The 15,389-nt window shown below is 38.1% G+C and overlaps 1 protein-coding gene across 4 annotated transcripts in view; it reads right to left on the bottom strand.

Annotated features, from left to right (window-relative positions):
* The window catches only part of lipe (lipase E, hormone sensitive type), a 30,909-nt gene that overhangs the window by 12,202 nt on the left and 3,318 nt on the right, over positions 1–15,389 (bottom strand). The window contains exons 2-10 of one of the 4 annotated variants that reach the window (XM_023330664.1): positions 14,044–14,084; positions 9,238–9,479; positions 8,187–8,471; positions 7,805–7,895; positions 7,450–7,476; positions 6,437–6,582; positions 5,914–6,099; positions 5,019–5,171; positions 729–873 (exon numbers count right to left, since the gene is read on the bottom strand). In XM_023330664.1, the coding sequence (XP_023186432.1) occupies positions 729–873; positions 5,019–5,171; positions 5,914–6,099; positions 6,437–6,582; positions 7,450–7,476; positions 7,805–7,895; positions 8,187–8,471; positions 9,238–9,479; positions 14,044–14,071 (1,303 nt within the window). In that variant the 5' untranslated portion in view covers positions 14,072–14,084. Of the gene's footprint in view, positions 1–728; positions 874–5,018; positions 5,172–5,913; positions 6,100–6,436; positions 6,583–7,449; positions 7,477–7,804; positions 7,896–8,186; positions 8,472–9,237; positions 9,480–14,043; positions 14,469–15,389 lie in introns of those variants that run through there. The other 3 variants (XM_023330665.1, XM_023330662.1, XM_023330663.1) reach the window with 3 other exon arrangements.

Below are 15,389 nucleotides of genomic sequence, written 5' to 3'. Positions count from 1 at the left end.
ACATGCCTAGGTTTGTTTCAAGAGTAAAATCTTAAACTTGTATTGAAAAGGTTCGCTCCAGGGTCTTGTTTGGAAAGTTTTTGATTCGTAAAGGATGTACTTTATTGCCTACATTTTCCCAAGGACTCTCAGTCATATTAATTGCTGTTTGGTAATTGGCCCAATTCATACAAGATAACTTGAAAATCTTTGATCATCTTTATGCAAACAAGTACTCCTCTCAGGAGAATTTGAGTGTAGGAATATTTGCCTAATGTATAGGATTCTCAGTGGACTTATCCTCCTCCTCTGTGTGACTGTAAATATTAAATCAAAAGTCCACAGGAGTAAAACGAGCCATCAGAAGGAACTGTATAATCCTGCCCAGAAAGATGACATTTAGTCTATTTTGTTTTCTTTGACAGCATGACATCAGTGAAATACTGCAGTCACCTGATCCTCAGCACAATGTGAGAAAATTAACCGAAAGGCGTTATCTAGCCTTTTAGCCAACTCAGGTAACTATAGTTGCTATTGTATGCTGCCCCTTCTAAAACAAAAAAAACAACAACAACAACAACAAAAAAAAAATATATATATATATATAAATATATATATTTATACACACAGCTGGTATAATATTTATATACACACATATATATATATATATATATATACACACACACATACACACCCGCACACACGTGTAAATTTTGTAATTCTGTGCAATGTGTGTGAGATGTATGTACCAAGTAGATGGTGGTTTCTTAGAGCCCAACAGTAGGCATAGAAACACTCTTCAAGTGCCCGTGGGAAAGGGGCTTCAGGGGCCAGAGAGTAATCCACCGACAGGATGGGAACACCAAGTTCCTGGGACCAGCTCTTCAAATAAGGCTGTGCAAAAAACATAAAAGCAGGGAGGGAGGTAAGACGTTATTAATAAAAGAGTAACAGTCTATTTGCCAAATTTATTAGAGTCTGCAGTGGTGGAATGCAGCCAGCATTAAGACACAAGGATAAAATGAACATTAAGTGTCCCTCTGATCTCATTTATCTGCTTTTTGGCTTACAGAACAGACAAAACCAGAGCAAGAGGCGAGAGCTGCCCTCACAGTCTCTTCCATTTGCTCTTTTTTGTACAGTAATAAATGCAGCTACTTGTCCTACTTTTCAGTGTGAAGAAAGCCAAGATGGTGCTGTGGATTTACAAGGACGTTCTATAAAAAAAAAAAAAAAAGTACTAGAATGCCGAGTGCTTGCCTATATGCCTGTTGTAGTCAGGGTAAACGTTTATAGTACCTAGACAGTGACCCTGAAATGTGAGAATGGCTGTGGCCCCTGTTCTCTGTTTAGCTTTAATACTTTTGAGTTGCTGTGACAGTGCTTTTAGTCAAAGTGAAACATCTTTACTCAAACCGCCAGGGAAAATGAAGGTGTGTGCATGTTTGAATGTCACACCACCAGCTTGTGATTTAGCATGAAAAATAAATAAATAAAAATAAAATAAAACAGCAGTCAGCTTGGGTGTGTTTAAGCCTTAATCTGTCACACTAAATCTTGGATCACAGCAACAGAGAAGTGAGCGAGCTTGCAGAATGAGCACAGCTTTGATTTAGGCGATGTGTGAATCAGTGAAAGGTATTCCTAAGGTGAGGATAAACATTTGACAACAACATTCTTCACTGACTGGGAGTCTACAATGAGTTAGAAGATGCAGCTGAGTGTGTGGCAAAGTTGTCAGTCCGAGGCAACACATCAGCTGCCTGCACAAAAAAAAGAAAAAAACAAAAACGCTGTGCACGCACAACACATAGCCCAGTGGGCAGAGAAGAAATGAGTGTTCTTGTTGAGGTGGGATAGAGGCTGTTTAATTTTACATGACTTTGGAAACTCTTCACATATATACTCTTCTTGGGTTTCCAAAGAGGGAATTAATGAGAGCTCCGACTCACTTTCAGACAGGCAAAGCTGTTAATCTGCAATCCTTTAATACTGCTACCCAACACTTGATGCTCTGCATAAATTACAGACATTACATCTATTCTTGATCAGAACTTTAATGCACAATGAATCAACCACTGGCTCATTCTGCAACTGAGATCGAGCTCTGTCTTTTAAACTTTTTTCTGCTGGAGGACATAACATGGATGTTGGGAAGGATACAAGAGAAAACATTTGGTTTTGATTCTCAGAGAAAAACTTTTTTTTCTCGGCTCTCCCTTTCGTGTTCTTCCATGAGGGATTCAGACAGTCAAGGAAGAAAAAATATATATATGAAAATAAGAGGGGAAACATCAGTGCCAAAATGTGACAAAGGATACCAAGTGAACAAAGAATTGTCTGAGACACTGGCAGGACTGCAAACAAGAAGAAAAGAGTGAAGGACAGTCCGACATGTCTTCCATTAGAGCCTGGGGTAATTCTTTCTTTCTTAATCCAACATGACAGCACTCCGCACCCTCGTGATTGCGCCCTTTCATCCACAAGCTACCATGCAGTTGTAGACTAAGGATGCCCATGTCCTTTGCAATTTCACAGAGCCTTGTCTTGTAACAGCTGTAAGTAGCTAAATACTGCAAACAGTCACAGATGGCCATGTCGGCACAGGATAAACGGGATCAAACCATTGGTAACACAATTCTCTCTTTCATTAAGATGAGCTAAGCAAGTAATGCATGTGCTGCTCCTGTGGAGTATTGTAGCACACACTTTAACTAGAAAATAAGTTCATTAAAACAGATCCAGGCAGGGACAGGCTGGTTGTTGGATTTAAGGGATAGCTATGCTGTAAAGAGTTGAAGTGTAAATGTTTGACAGAATAATGTAGGGTTTTCCCAGCTCCGATCTCGTCGCTCCATCCACATGCTGCTCACACAAGTTCTGTAGTGAGACTCGCGTCTCTGCCCCCACCGAGTGGCTCGCTCACGTAACAGGGAGTGAAAAGAGCATCTGACCTCAGAGCCCACTGATGTTGGAGAGGTTCAAAGAAGCAGGCAGGAGAAGTGCATGATACGCAGAAGGATGCAGGATGCTCCGCAGCTTAAATTAGTGATGCATGGAGAATAGGTCATCTCGTGAGAAGCAGGACAGCTCAAGTTAAAAAAAAGAGGAAGGTTCGCCGTTGTCTTGTTGACAGCAATGAAGAAAAAAAAACTTTCAATATTTTTTAAAGGGCTTTTACTTAAATGTCAGAAAAAGATGTAGGAGTTTCTGTTTAGCGTCGTGGCTCAGTTGGTAGAGCACATGCACCATGTGCCATTGTCCTGGGCTCAATTACCAGTCTTAGATTTGCTGCACATCTTCGTCGTCTCTGCACCCCATTTACTCAATAAAGGCCAATAGTGCCAAGGAATTTATTGGAAAAATATAAAAAAAACTTAATGGAGTACAGGGCAAAGTACGGAACTGCCCGTTCCCATCAGTTTACTGGCTCAAAGAGTGTTCCTAAACCTGAAAGTCTGAATTGAAGCTCGCAAACCATTTACCAGTCTCAGTACGATTTCATCTGACCAGCGACTGCAATTCAATTCAGAAAGTTGAGACAACTTTTATGAGTTATTGGTAAAATCTTCCAAATGGAAAATGTGCAAATCAAGGTATAAATGATTATTAACCATGTCTTCTTTTGTTTTTAATTCCACTGTAAGTAAGACCACAAATATCCAGTGACTATTAGTCAAAAGCTGACATTAAACTCTGCCAAATGGAGAATTTTCAAAGAGAATGACCCATAGCCTGTTATTGTTGAGAAAAGACAAAAAGCATTTTTAAATTACTGGACAAAAGCCAAAAGAGTTGATCCTAAAATTTAAGAAAATCTTATTCCTTTTTTTAATACAGACACACACACAAAAATCTGCATCATTATGTTTAAAGAAAAAAAAAAAACACAGTTTTTGGCCTCTAAATACTGGCTTTATGATTTTGAATCCAGTCATCTAAATTAAAACTCGGTTGAAAGAAAGACAAACTCGGCTGTTTGGAAATATTGTCAGTTGCCAGAAAAATCCACTGTGACTGTGGAAATTAAGCACCACCCATAACGCCGCTTTGAAACTAAAGTTTATAACTAAGAGCAGGATGTTTGTAAAGCAGCAGACTGCAGGCTGGCTATTAGATAACTTGACTAACCAGCAAATGTTATCCTGTTTACCTCCCAGCATTACTATAGATCAGAGTGGTAAAAATATGTTATATTTATCACAATAATCACTTCAAAGTGACAAAATTGTACAGGTTCATTCTCTATTCTGGCCCAAGCCTTCGTATTAAAATTAAAATAAATAAAATTTTTAAAACTGTGATGACACAAGTTAAATTACTTTAGCATTATTTTGATATTTTACTTGAGGTTATCAAACTGTGAGAATCTTGATACTGACCCATGCCTCGGATCAAGCCTTGAGCAGCAAGGATGAAGCCAGTAACTAAAGCACTAATGTGCTGCATAGACAAGGGCAGCTCTCTGTGCACTTTGTGAGTAAAGAAAGCAAAGAGAGTGGTCAAACTCTCAATTAAGTTTTCATGGAATAATTACAACAATAATTAGCTTAGCAGCTCATTACATGCAGCACTACTGACAGGGAAAGCAGAATGGCAACCAATTGCCCCTTTGTTGTCAACTTGTATCTGTCTCTTTAATTATCTGGGGTTCGATACAATTAGTTTGAGTAAACACTATTGAAGGAAAACAAAAGGTGAATTAGACTGGATGACTGCTCTAATGAAAGCTACTCAAATAGGGGGAAAACAACACTAGAGTAGCTAGTCTGACAGCAAGGAACTACGTCTGTAATTTGTTTCGTTTGCTATCTTTGCATATTACTTACCTTTTTTATTCTAATTAATATTACCATATCAATGTGCCGTGCTAAAAATAATTCAATATTTAACAATTAAGCCATTTTGTCCCTAAAAACATTAGCTTAAAAACAAAAAAAAATAAAGTAAAAATTATTTTTGCCATTTGCTTTTGAACTGAGGATTTGCTTTCTTTTTAAAAAAAAATTCAACTATTTCATGCAGGAGCATCATTTCACCTCATGGGACTTTGAGGTCTGTGCCACAAAGCCTCCTCCATGGAAGTGGATGAGAAGGCAGGGGGAAGAAGGGAGGCGCTTGGTCTTCAACCCCAGGGATAGAGAAATAGCACCTCCCTCAGATCGAGAGAGAGATAGCAGAGTCTCGCTGTCCTATAAAGAAAGAGAAATACATTGGATTAAAAATCTACATATAAGTTTTGGTTCCAAACTTTCCATTCTCTCTTTATAATTTTTGCCACACACAAATAAACTGTATGCATGGTGTATGTGCTGCAAACAGAGTCAAATGTCTGTGCTGATATTTTTGCAGCTGAAGTCAGCAGCAGAGCTCCTCTGAAAGCTGGATAAGCTGGTGGTTCTGCAGCAGCTTGTTGCCAACTCGTCCTGCGCTAGCAGAACTGCATAATAATTCCTATTTATCAACAGGAACAAACAGCAGGGACTTCTACTGCTGTAGGCTTGGATTCCGACAGCATAAAAGAACACTGTTGTCTTGTTGGAGCATTATCACTGGCTTAAGATGTTTGCTGTTAGAATTTCTGGTTTATTACCAGTGAATAATGAAAGAACAACAGGCTGAAATGGAGACAGCCGGCCCCTGGAATAAATTCTTGCTTCTGAGACAGAAACAAGAAGTCCAGTTAAAAAGTTAAGTGATAGAAAAATTAGGATGGTTCAAGGAGGAAATTGGATCTGCCAGTAAAGCAGTACAAAACAAAAGTCAGATCCAGCCAATTTTGAAGATTTTGAAGGTTAAAAAAACAATAGAAGAAAAACAGTCATAAAAAAGTTTTAAGATGCCTAGAAAATTTTGCCAGGGTTTCTACTTAAAAAAAAGAGCTAGTGTCTTTGCAGCCATGTTCATTGAAACTTGAAGTTAAAAAGGAATTACCTGTCCTTCACGCAACTCATAAGAAATGAGTCTCATCTGAACAGGAGCGATGCCGATGTGCGCCGATGGTGGAGCTATTGTTACAGACGCTCTGTGGTTTGTGGCTAGAGGAAGGTCAAAGGACACAGGAGGCACAGAAAGCGCTCTGTTCACCTTGACTTGAGTAGAGGTCATACTGGCAAGACTCTGGAGAAAAAACCCACATAAAGACATGAGTCTGTCTTTTATTCTTGACCAATAATTTTGGTCTCCAGTGACCAAAATTATTGGTCACTGGAGAGGATAAGAAACTGGATGAATGTATTATGAAAAACAAGATGAAATGAATTTCTTCCATTATTACTACTGTTCTCTGGAATAAAACAAAAAAAAGACAAAAAGGTAATTTTCTCAGAGAGGCATAGAATGTATAATATATGTGATAACTAAATTACAATGTTTCTGTGCAGTAAAATCAAATATTACACATTACAAATGTCTTACAATGTGTCCACGTGCGTAGCAACAGGAAGATATTACCCACCGACAAGACCTCTGTCTCTGTGATGTTCCAGAAGGCCTTCCAGAAATGTACATCCAGGTTCTGAGTTATCCTTTCAAATTCTGCCCCCCTCAGCTCCGGGTCGATGGCATACTTGCCCGAGGTAAAGAAAGAGCTGGCTGCCACACCTGGGAAAAGGAAGACGGTGGCACAGTGAGGAGGGGATGCATGAGAGGCTAATGTGAAGGACAAAGCAGAACCAAAACAATGAGAAAAAGAGAGTGTCTAGGGAATATGAGTTAAAACAAATGAAATGAAAATAAATAAAATAAATGTAACCAAAACACTGAAAAAAAATAAGGAACAAGTTACTGATAATGAAGGTCAAATACAGGAGGAAAGCAAATGTAAATGTAACGAGGCCACAGCAAACATCAGAAATAGAGACACAGCTGGAAAACTTGGGCCTCATTCAGTAAAATGCATCTTTGGTTCTCCAAAAAATAATAATTTCAGGAAAGGTCAGACAGTAAATAAGAGGATATAATACAGGTGAATCTCTATGTATTAAAATCCAATGCAAAAAGGTAATTATATTATTACACATGGAGTGCTATACATTTCAAGTATGTTTTTGTTTAATTTTAACTAGACCTACAGCTAATGAAAACCCCAAGTTTCTCAGGAGATTGGAATGTTAACCAAGATCTATAAGAATGGATTTTTACAACAGAAGTGTTAGTTTGTTGTCTAAATTAAATTTTTCTGATTAACAGTGTTGAGTTTCATAAGCTGAATTCTAAAATAAAATATAATAAGAGAAATAAATACTTGAAATATATCACTTTATAAATATTTTAATACAATAAAATACCACTCAGGTAATTGAAATTTCTTTCAAAGTAAAATAGAAAAACACCCAACACTAAGCTAAGAGAATAAAAATATTCAGGATGATAGAAGATATGGTGTAAAAAGAACAACTCAAGAGTAATGTTAAAATGTCTTCCAAGTCAATAAAGAGTAACACAATGAAAAGGTACCAATAAACTCACCATACGGTGCAATACCTCCTGCGTCCACTGAGGTGCAGCAGAGAGCACAAGAAACCATCAGAGTGGGGGTATTCCTTTGTTAGTGTTAATTATTTATGTCTGAGTGCATGTGTGTATATCACAAGTTTGTATATGAACCAGTCTCTGTGCTTAACTGTGTGTGAATGTTCAAAACATTCTGAAATATACAAGAAAAACACCAGCTAGCCCTCGAGATTGCAAAAAGGATGAAAGAGCATTTAAAATCCAAACACACAACATCAAAAAGGTACACAGTCAGGGACCACGGAGGAATGCAGAAGAGATGTGAGGATGAATGAGAGCAATGTGTGCTGGTCGATGAGGCGATGCTAACCTATTCCTGACTTATGACGCTTGTAGTTTTCACCAAAGGCCACGAGGCCAATAGCGATGGTCTGAAGACATGGTCGGATGGCCGGCGTAAACTGGAGAGAGAAAGTCATATAAAAAAACCAAAACAAAAAAAAGTCACTTATATTCTAATCCTTCATCAGTACAAAAGAGAAGCAGAAGAGGACTGTTTAGACAGCGGGATTGTTTACGTTTATCCATTTAGGATTCATTTCAATACCCTAACATTAATCAGAATCACTGATTCGATATTTTTTGCTCTACCTCTAGGTACTAGGTTATGAATAATACTAGTAGGAGTATTATTCATAACCAGGGAGGGACCTGTAACTCATACGCATTCCGAACCACTTATTACATCTCACCTGAAAACCCAGGCAGCGGCCATAGAAGCATCCTTTATGCATGGAGGCGTATTCCCGGACGAAACTCTCGCTGAGGCCACTTTCATCCTGGAAGAACAGGTTTCCGTGGCTGTTGTCATGTAGCATGCGCTGCGCCAAGTAGAGCAGGGCGCGCAGCTGACAGAGCGCATTGCAGTACGCCTCCATCTCCCGCATGTTGTGCGCTACCCGAAAGAAGATGCTGCGACGGTTGGTTGTGATGTAGCGCCCCTTGTGGATGATGTGGAGAAGACAGCAACGTACAACCTGAAAATAAGAATTTCAAGCAAGTCAAAACTTTAGACTGTTAAAACAAATACTTTTGGAAGTGCCTGAAGGGAAAGCTTAAAATAACTTGTGGTGCGTCTCCAAACTTTCGCCTATCTAGAAAGTCACATTTTAGGTAACAGAACAGTGAACTGGGAAATTCAAAAGCTTGTCTATAAATTACACATAATTAGACTCCATTCACGAAATAGATTACTTTTAAAATACGCAGAAGTTGTAAGTTAAATCATAACAACATTGAAAGGGGATAAATATTTTGTGACCTCCTGCAAACATGTTTAAAAAAAAAAAGCAGAAGAAGATCTGCAAAAACCAGAGGGATCATCAATGTGTAAATCAAGGGCGATGAGAACAGAGCAGCATTCATTTGCCAAACACATTCAGTTATAGTCTGCTGCACCAACTGAAGGTCGTGATGATTTATCAATAAGCGTCAAAGATTAAAACACATCGGATCCAGTAGTCGTTGGCAACTGTGCAGTTGGCGGATTCACCTACCCCCGATTTGCAACATAAAAATCAATCTCTGCAACAAATGTGCCGACCTTGAAACAAAGCAATATCAAGTCAAAGATGGAGCGTTTTTTCATCAGGGCGAGGGAATATTGATATGAATCTACTGCAGAGTTAACGATTTTTATCCTCCTAGCTGCACCAAGTTGGAAATGAGAAACAAGAATTTTAAATTCGACTCCTGCAGACAAAAAGAAAAAAAAATAAGACTTTAAAGCTTTGCGCAGCTTACCTTGACGAGCGAGCGATAGCCATTAGCAGGTATGTGTGGATCAAAGTCAAAATGTTGATAAACGGCAGTAAAGCCAGAAATAACAGGCTCCAAACTGCGAGCGTGTTCCTGGATCAGTTTCATGGCCTCCACCAGACGTCGACCAGCATCACCCTGGGTCCCCTTGCCTCCACCCGAGAAGAAAGCCACATTTTCTTCACATACGCCGTAAAGTGCTGCAAACACTGCCTGGGTGTCCATCACTGAAAAAAGTACATGAAAAGGGAGATAAAACAAAATGAGATTTGCTGACAACATTTCAGTTTCTATGACATTTTTAGAAACTGTATAAGTGTAACTCCATTTATTTGTCATTAATGTCCCTTTGCTTTACGTAATTTCAACAAAACTGACCAGTAATGACATTTACACTTTTATCGAATGGAAAGGCTCCAATCTCACGTTTCTATAGAGGTTAAGAACAAGCCCATTAGTCTGATCTTGTCAGAACATCCAAGAGAAACACTGCACCCATTGGAATTATCCAACAAAATGTTCTTAGTCTGGATAACTAAGCCCCTGCTGCATGGCGTACAGGGACTCCTGGGCTGAAATGTGTTAAACAAGGCTTGAAATTAAGTGATGTAAACCCAGGCTAAGCAGCTAAAATCCCCACAAGATCTGCATGGAACAGGAGGAGAAGGCAGAGGCCCTGTGCTAACAGGTCACTGCTGAGAACAAACAGATTGGCCAGAAACTGAAGAAAAACATCCAAACATGCTCATGAAAGTGTCCCAGAGGAGACGTGCAGCTGACATCACACAGCTTGGTATGTTTATCAAACGTGCTCATATCTCTTTCCTAATGGAGGACAATGATAGGACAGGATCTGTTCCTGCTGGACTGTGTTCCTGTGCCAAGTCATCCGAGACGTCGGTTTCCATGCCAGCTATGGGAACCGGCTCGCGGTTCCTCTACTGGCTGACTGTCATACTGAGACAGAAGAGAGACGTGTAAGAGAAGACAGCGTCTCCACAGCGGTCAGAACTTAGAGACAAGAACGAAAGGAATTTATTGTGAATCATTTTTAATAATTACCTTAATTAGTACTTGTAGATGTAGATACGAGTAGATAAAGAACACTTAAATGTGAGGTGTGTTGCGATAAATTAAGAATTAAATCTCACATATTTACTTGAAACTTATTCTATGTCCTTAAAATTAACTTTAAATTCATTTTTGGGACAGAAAACCCAAGGAGCTTCAAAGGTTTCAAAGTGATAATCTGAAAATGTGTTGTTTTTTTTGTCACGCCAATAAAAACAGGACAACACTATAACATGTGAATAATGACATACAGTTATGCCCCAAATTATTCAACCCCTTGGCAGATTGTTTCTTCAAGAAGATTTTTCTTAAAGGAAAATGACAGAAATCTCACAAGATGACAATGGACAAGAGTAAAACCAAAAATCTCAGTTTATAATTCACATTCACAAAATTGGAATGTTAAAGATAATTTATATCCTTCTCAATAATAAATCTAAAAGACTGTATTGGCATTACAGCAACCAAGTCCTTGTGATTTCAGAACTTTTTGAAAGCTTCCACTGCTATTTTGTCAATTCATCCTCTGGGACGAGCTCCAACTCTGGTCAATTTACCATCCTCCTAATCTTTAGCTCCCTCTGCAGATTTTCTGTCAAATTTAAGTCAGACTGAGTCACTCCAAAAACTTTTATATTAATTTAATTTAGAAACAATGCACTCAATTTCAAAGCTTTCTTCTAATCCAAATCTGCCAGGGGGTTATGAATACATCTGGGCTTAATAAAAGTTAAAAACAAACAAAAAAAAAAAAAGTCTGAATCTCTCTCACAGTAATCGAAAACTTTTTTTTTTTTACCTCCCAAATAACGAGCAATGTGGCTACTTATTGGTGACACAGATAAAGAATATCATGAGCAGTTTTACTACAAACATCTATGCAGGAAAAGCAAGAAAGCTGTGGGTTCAGATATCTCCCTGAACCCACAAAAAGACATTTGAGTTTCAATTTGAAACTCATTTTTGCCCTGAGATTATGAAACAACCGGAACTTTGAATTTACTGGGAGGATCCAGCTAAAAGCTGAGGAATGAAAACAACAGTTTATGCAGCGTAAACTCTGCCACAGCACGCTACTGCAGCCACACATCAGTTCCCCCGACTTCCTCTTTCTCACTGGGTTAAAACAAACTTGCATAAAATCTTCATTTTATGAATTCGAAAATGATCTGGAGACTTTGAAGTCACTGCTTTCATCCTGGGTGAATATAGTGTTATGCATGGACACGGGAGGTTGTCATGAGTGATGTAACATAATAGTTGCTACCAGCATAAAGTGGTGAAAATAATATTTGGACTTTGGAAAAAAAGAGTAAATTTAGGTAGAAATTTAAGTTCACCTTTTGAGATAGAAGAGAAACGATGCTTAAAGAGTGAAATATTGTCTTGAGGCTCATAGGAGTAATTGAACCACAATGGTCACACTTATTTAGTTTTTCCTCCAGTTCACAATGACTAATAGAAGTAGTACTTTCAGTTTGTCAGGGGAACAATAATACTCCCTTGACACCTGCAACAGGACATTAATCAACACGACAATTTCTTAGGAGCTGGAGTTTGTTTTCCGTTTTTCTTCAGGCAGGTTTTTAAGGCAATTCCACAAAAGAGAAAAATAAATCAGGTGCTACTTTCTGAGTAAACAGTAGTAAACAGTCAGTACTTTATTTAATTTAACTGTCAAAAAAAAAGAAAAGACAACCTGTTCAGATGTTATTAAAAATGCTGCAAATATCTCAATATTTGGAACAGGGGCTACCAAGCCTTCGAATATGCGAATATAGACTTCAGATAACTACCATCTTGAAAACCTTTAGGTGACTGCTGCTCCTCGTTGTTATGGAAAACCATTGGGCGGACTGTTTGGAAGCATTTCCAAGACATTAAGCTGCTGTTTCTATAATGGAGAGCAGTTGAAGTTCTCATACTTCATTTAATATGAGAAAAGTTTATTCTAATTGCTTGGAAGTTGTACAACAGTTTCTAAGCACAACTCCACACACTTCATTTATATTGTGAACAAGTCTCTATGCAGATGTCAGCAGAGTCACAAACAGTCCAGCGAGGACTTTGTTTTTGAAAAAAAAAAAAAAAAACAACAGATGCATGGCTCCAGCAGTTACAGTGCATCTGCTAAGAGTATGAAATGGCCCCAAAGTCATGAGAAAAAAAAAAAACTGTTTAGTTTTTTGGCTAAATTAGAAATTTAGGAAGACCAAGAGCAAATTTTTGTAAGGGAATATTCAGTTATTTGCTTGTACATAAATACAGAACGATAAATTACTTCAGCATCATGTTTAATCAGTTTGTTTCGGATATTTTTCACATCAAATCAGCAAAGTAAAAAGATTTCTTTATGCAACACAAGCTCATCTGGTGATTTCATGGAAAATATTTCTTCTACAGAAATCCTAATGTGCTATTCCAATAATTTTAGACACTGACATTACACTTAAAAATAAAATCAATCTAAGCAGAGTGCAACATAAGATTTCAGTTGACATTTGAGATATTGGAAGGTTTCCCACCGGTTCTTTCAACACATTTAAATAGGACAAGTCCTACATTTTCTTTCAGCAGTTCGAACTTTATCTTAAAACAGAAGCTTACTAAAACACAACGTGGGCTGGCAGGAGTGAAATAATTTAGCATATTTTTGGTTAACAAAGTCTGAAAGATAGCAGACACACAGTGTGGGTGCGTTATCTTGGAGTTTCTATCGACTCACTCTGATGTTATGCAAGCATTAGTCATATGAATTCATCACGGGGATCAATGACGAAAGCCTATAACACTCAGAGCAGTTCAGCAGGTAACAACAAACACATGCATGGTTCCAGCCAGAGGATTATACACAGGTATGAATGTATAATATCTGAAAGTAAACTACACATCAGCAAAACTGTAGAGGCCTAGAGCATTTATAGAAAGGCAATATTCTATTTGCATTCTCAGCAGGGTTGCGTTAGTAGATACAGTGGCTGGTCCAATCAAAGAGTCACCCGAATGACACCACTGAAGTCAAACGATCTTGGGCCTGCAGCCAAAATACAAATTACATAGCTTAATTAAAGCACAGGGATGCAACGCTCTCATCAACTTTCTCCTCTGAGCATGGCCTGATGTTGACAGAGTAAGCCAGGGATGAACTTTACGAACCCAGATCAGCATAAGAGGCTCAGAAACTTAATAACAATGAAGTCGGCAGACATTACACCCCCATCTAACTTCAGCGAGCATCTCTCATGCAAATGCTATGCAAATGTAAAACAGTTAGGCGAGTTGCTACCATCTCATCAGAATGAAATAGCATTTCACACTTTTTTTTTTTTTTTTTTACATAATGCCTCTGAGAACACGAACGTGCTTTCACACTAATGCCAGAAGAGCTGTCAACCTACTCATCTATTAGGAGAAAAACATGACTCACCTCCTGGCTTCTCAACTCTTTAGAGCCTTTTGGGCAGTACAGGTGGTCAGCTAATGAATAAAGCTTCTTTTGTGCTTTAATGACAGAAGTGGTCGCTGTAAGCCCACTAGTGTAACTACTAAGTTGTAGCTTGTCTCTCCACATTAAAGATGAATGAACGTGGGCATTAATAAGTCATGTACAACAACCAACACCAGCAACATTTCTGACAATGGCTCCTGCGGGGCCAAAAGAGACGTTGCTCCTGACAACACATAAATGACTGGTACGGATTAAAATAAATAAATGTTTACCAGAATCTGAGTTCAAGGCTTTGTCCATGTCAGCCTCCTCTCTTCCATGAGAGCATTGAAAGCATGAAAAAAAGAAAGGAAAAGATAAAGAGATGTGTGTTTAGTTGATGTTGTGGATCTGTTTCTCCTGCATCTTCACTGCATAGCTCTTTGGGTTTAATCTGTATGAGAGCATGTCATATTTCTAGTCCTTGGGAGCAACGTGGTATCCTTCTCTAAACTCCTCCTCCCGCCACATTTAAAAACACAGGAAATTTAGGAACAAACCATTTTCCAGTTAACCGTCTCCCCTGTGACAGAGGGCTGTACTGCCATTGGCTGGTCAGCTTGCAACACCCTGTGAACTTTAGCTCAGTTGGCAAAACCTCAACACTGGCACACATACAGCTATGAAAGCAAAACAGCATCTGAAATGTTTTTAATTTGATTTATACTGTATTATCAAAGGTCACTTACAAGAAGTATAAACAAGTTAAATCACCGGTTATCAGACAATGATCGGGGAAAGGTAGTGATATCTTTTGAGATTTTACACATTTTATTGAATTACAAACACAAACTTTAAAGTATGTTCTTAGGATAGTATGTGTTAAACCAAGATAAAGCAGATAGAAATAGAATACTGTTGATAGAAAGCTATACACATTTTGTTTGTTCCCAACTTGGCAGTTTTCTACAAGCCATGAAAAGGACACAGCAATAATCTGGTCAGAAGCAACTTTGCAGAGTAGATGTGAAATTCTGCATGTGGCAGAAGACTAAAAATGCACCATGAACACAACTTATCCTTGGTGAAACATCATGATGGTAGCATCATGATGTGGTGATGTAGAGTAGATCCTGGACGAGCCCCCAATTTGTAATGGTGTGGTTCACCATCCAGCAAGACAACAACCCTAAATATATATCAAGAGCTACAGTGGAACAGTTTAGATAGGAGGAAAATAATTAGAATGGTATAGAATGCAGTGAAAAGTGATTCTGCAATAACATAGTAATAATAATAATAATAATTTTAAATCAGTTATTTTCCTTCCATTTTACAACTATGGGATACTTTGTATTGGTCCATCACACTGCATCCAAATGAAATACATTGAAATTTGTGGTTATATTGTGACAAAACATGAAATATTAAAGGGATATGAAAACTTATTTCAATTAAACTGACATAAAAAACAGCAGGTGAATAATACACCTTCTAAATGTATTATTTGTTAAAGCAAACACAGCTACATAAAGGTCGGTAGAAAAAAGAACACCAAGAATTTATAAGTGGTAATTACCATATTTGTACTAATCAAAAGTATAAGATAAGTAATTTAATGCTACCTTTTTTATTCTAC

This window comes from Xiphophorus maculatus, chromosome 3 (genome assembly GCF_002775205.1).
Source record: "Xiphophorus maculatus strain JP 163 A chromosome 3, X_maculatus-5.0-male, whole genome shotgun sequence".
Classification (NCBI taxonomy): Eukaryota; Metazoa; Chordata; class Actinopteri; order Cyprinodontiformes; family Poeciliidae; genus Xiphophorus; species Xiphophorus maculatus.
Note: the sequence above shows the minus strand (reverse complement) of the source record. Positions and strands in the feature narration are given on the sequence as shown.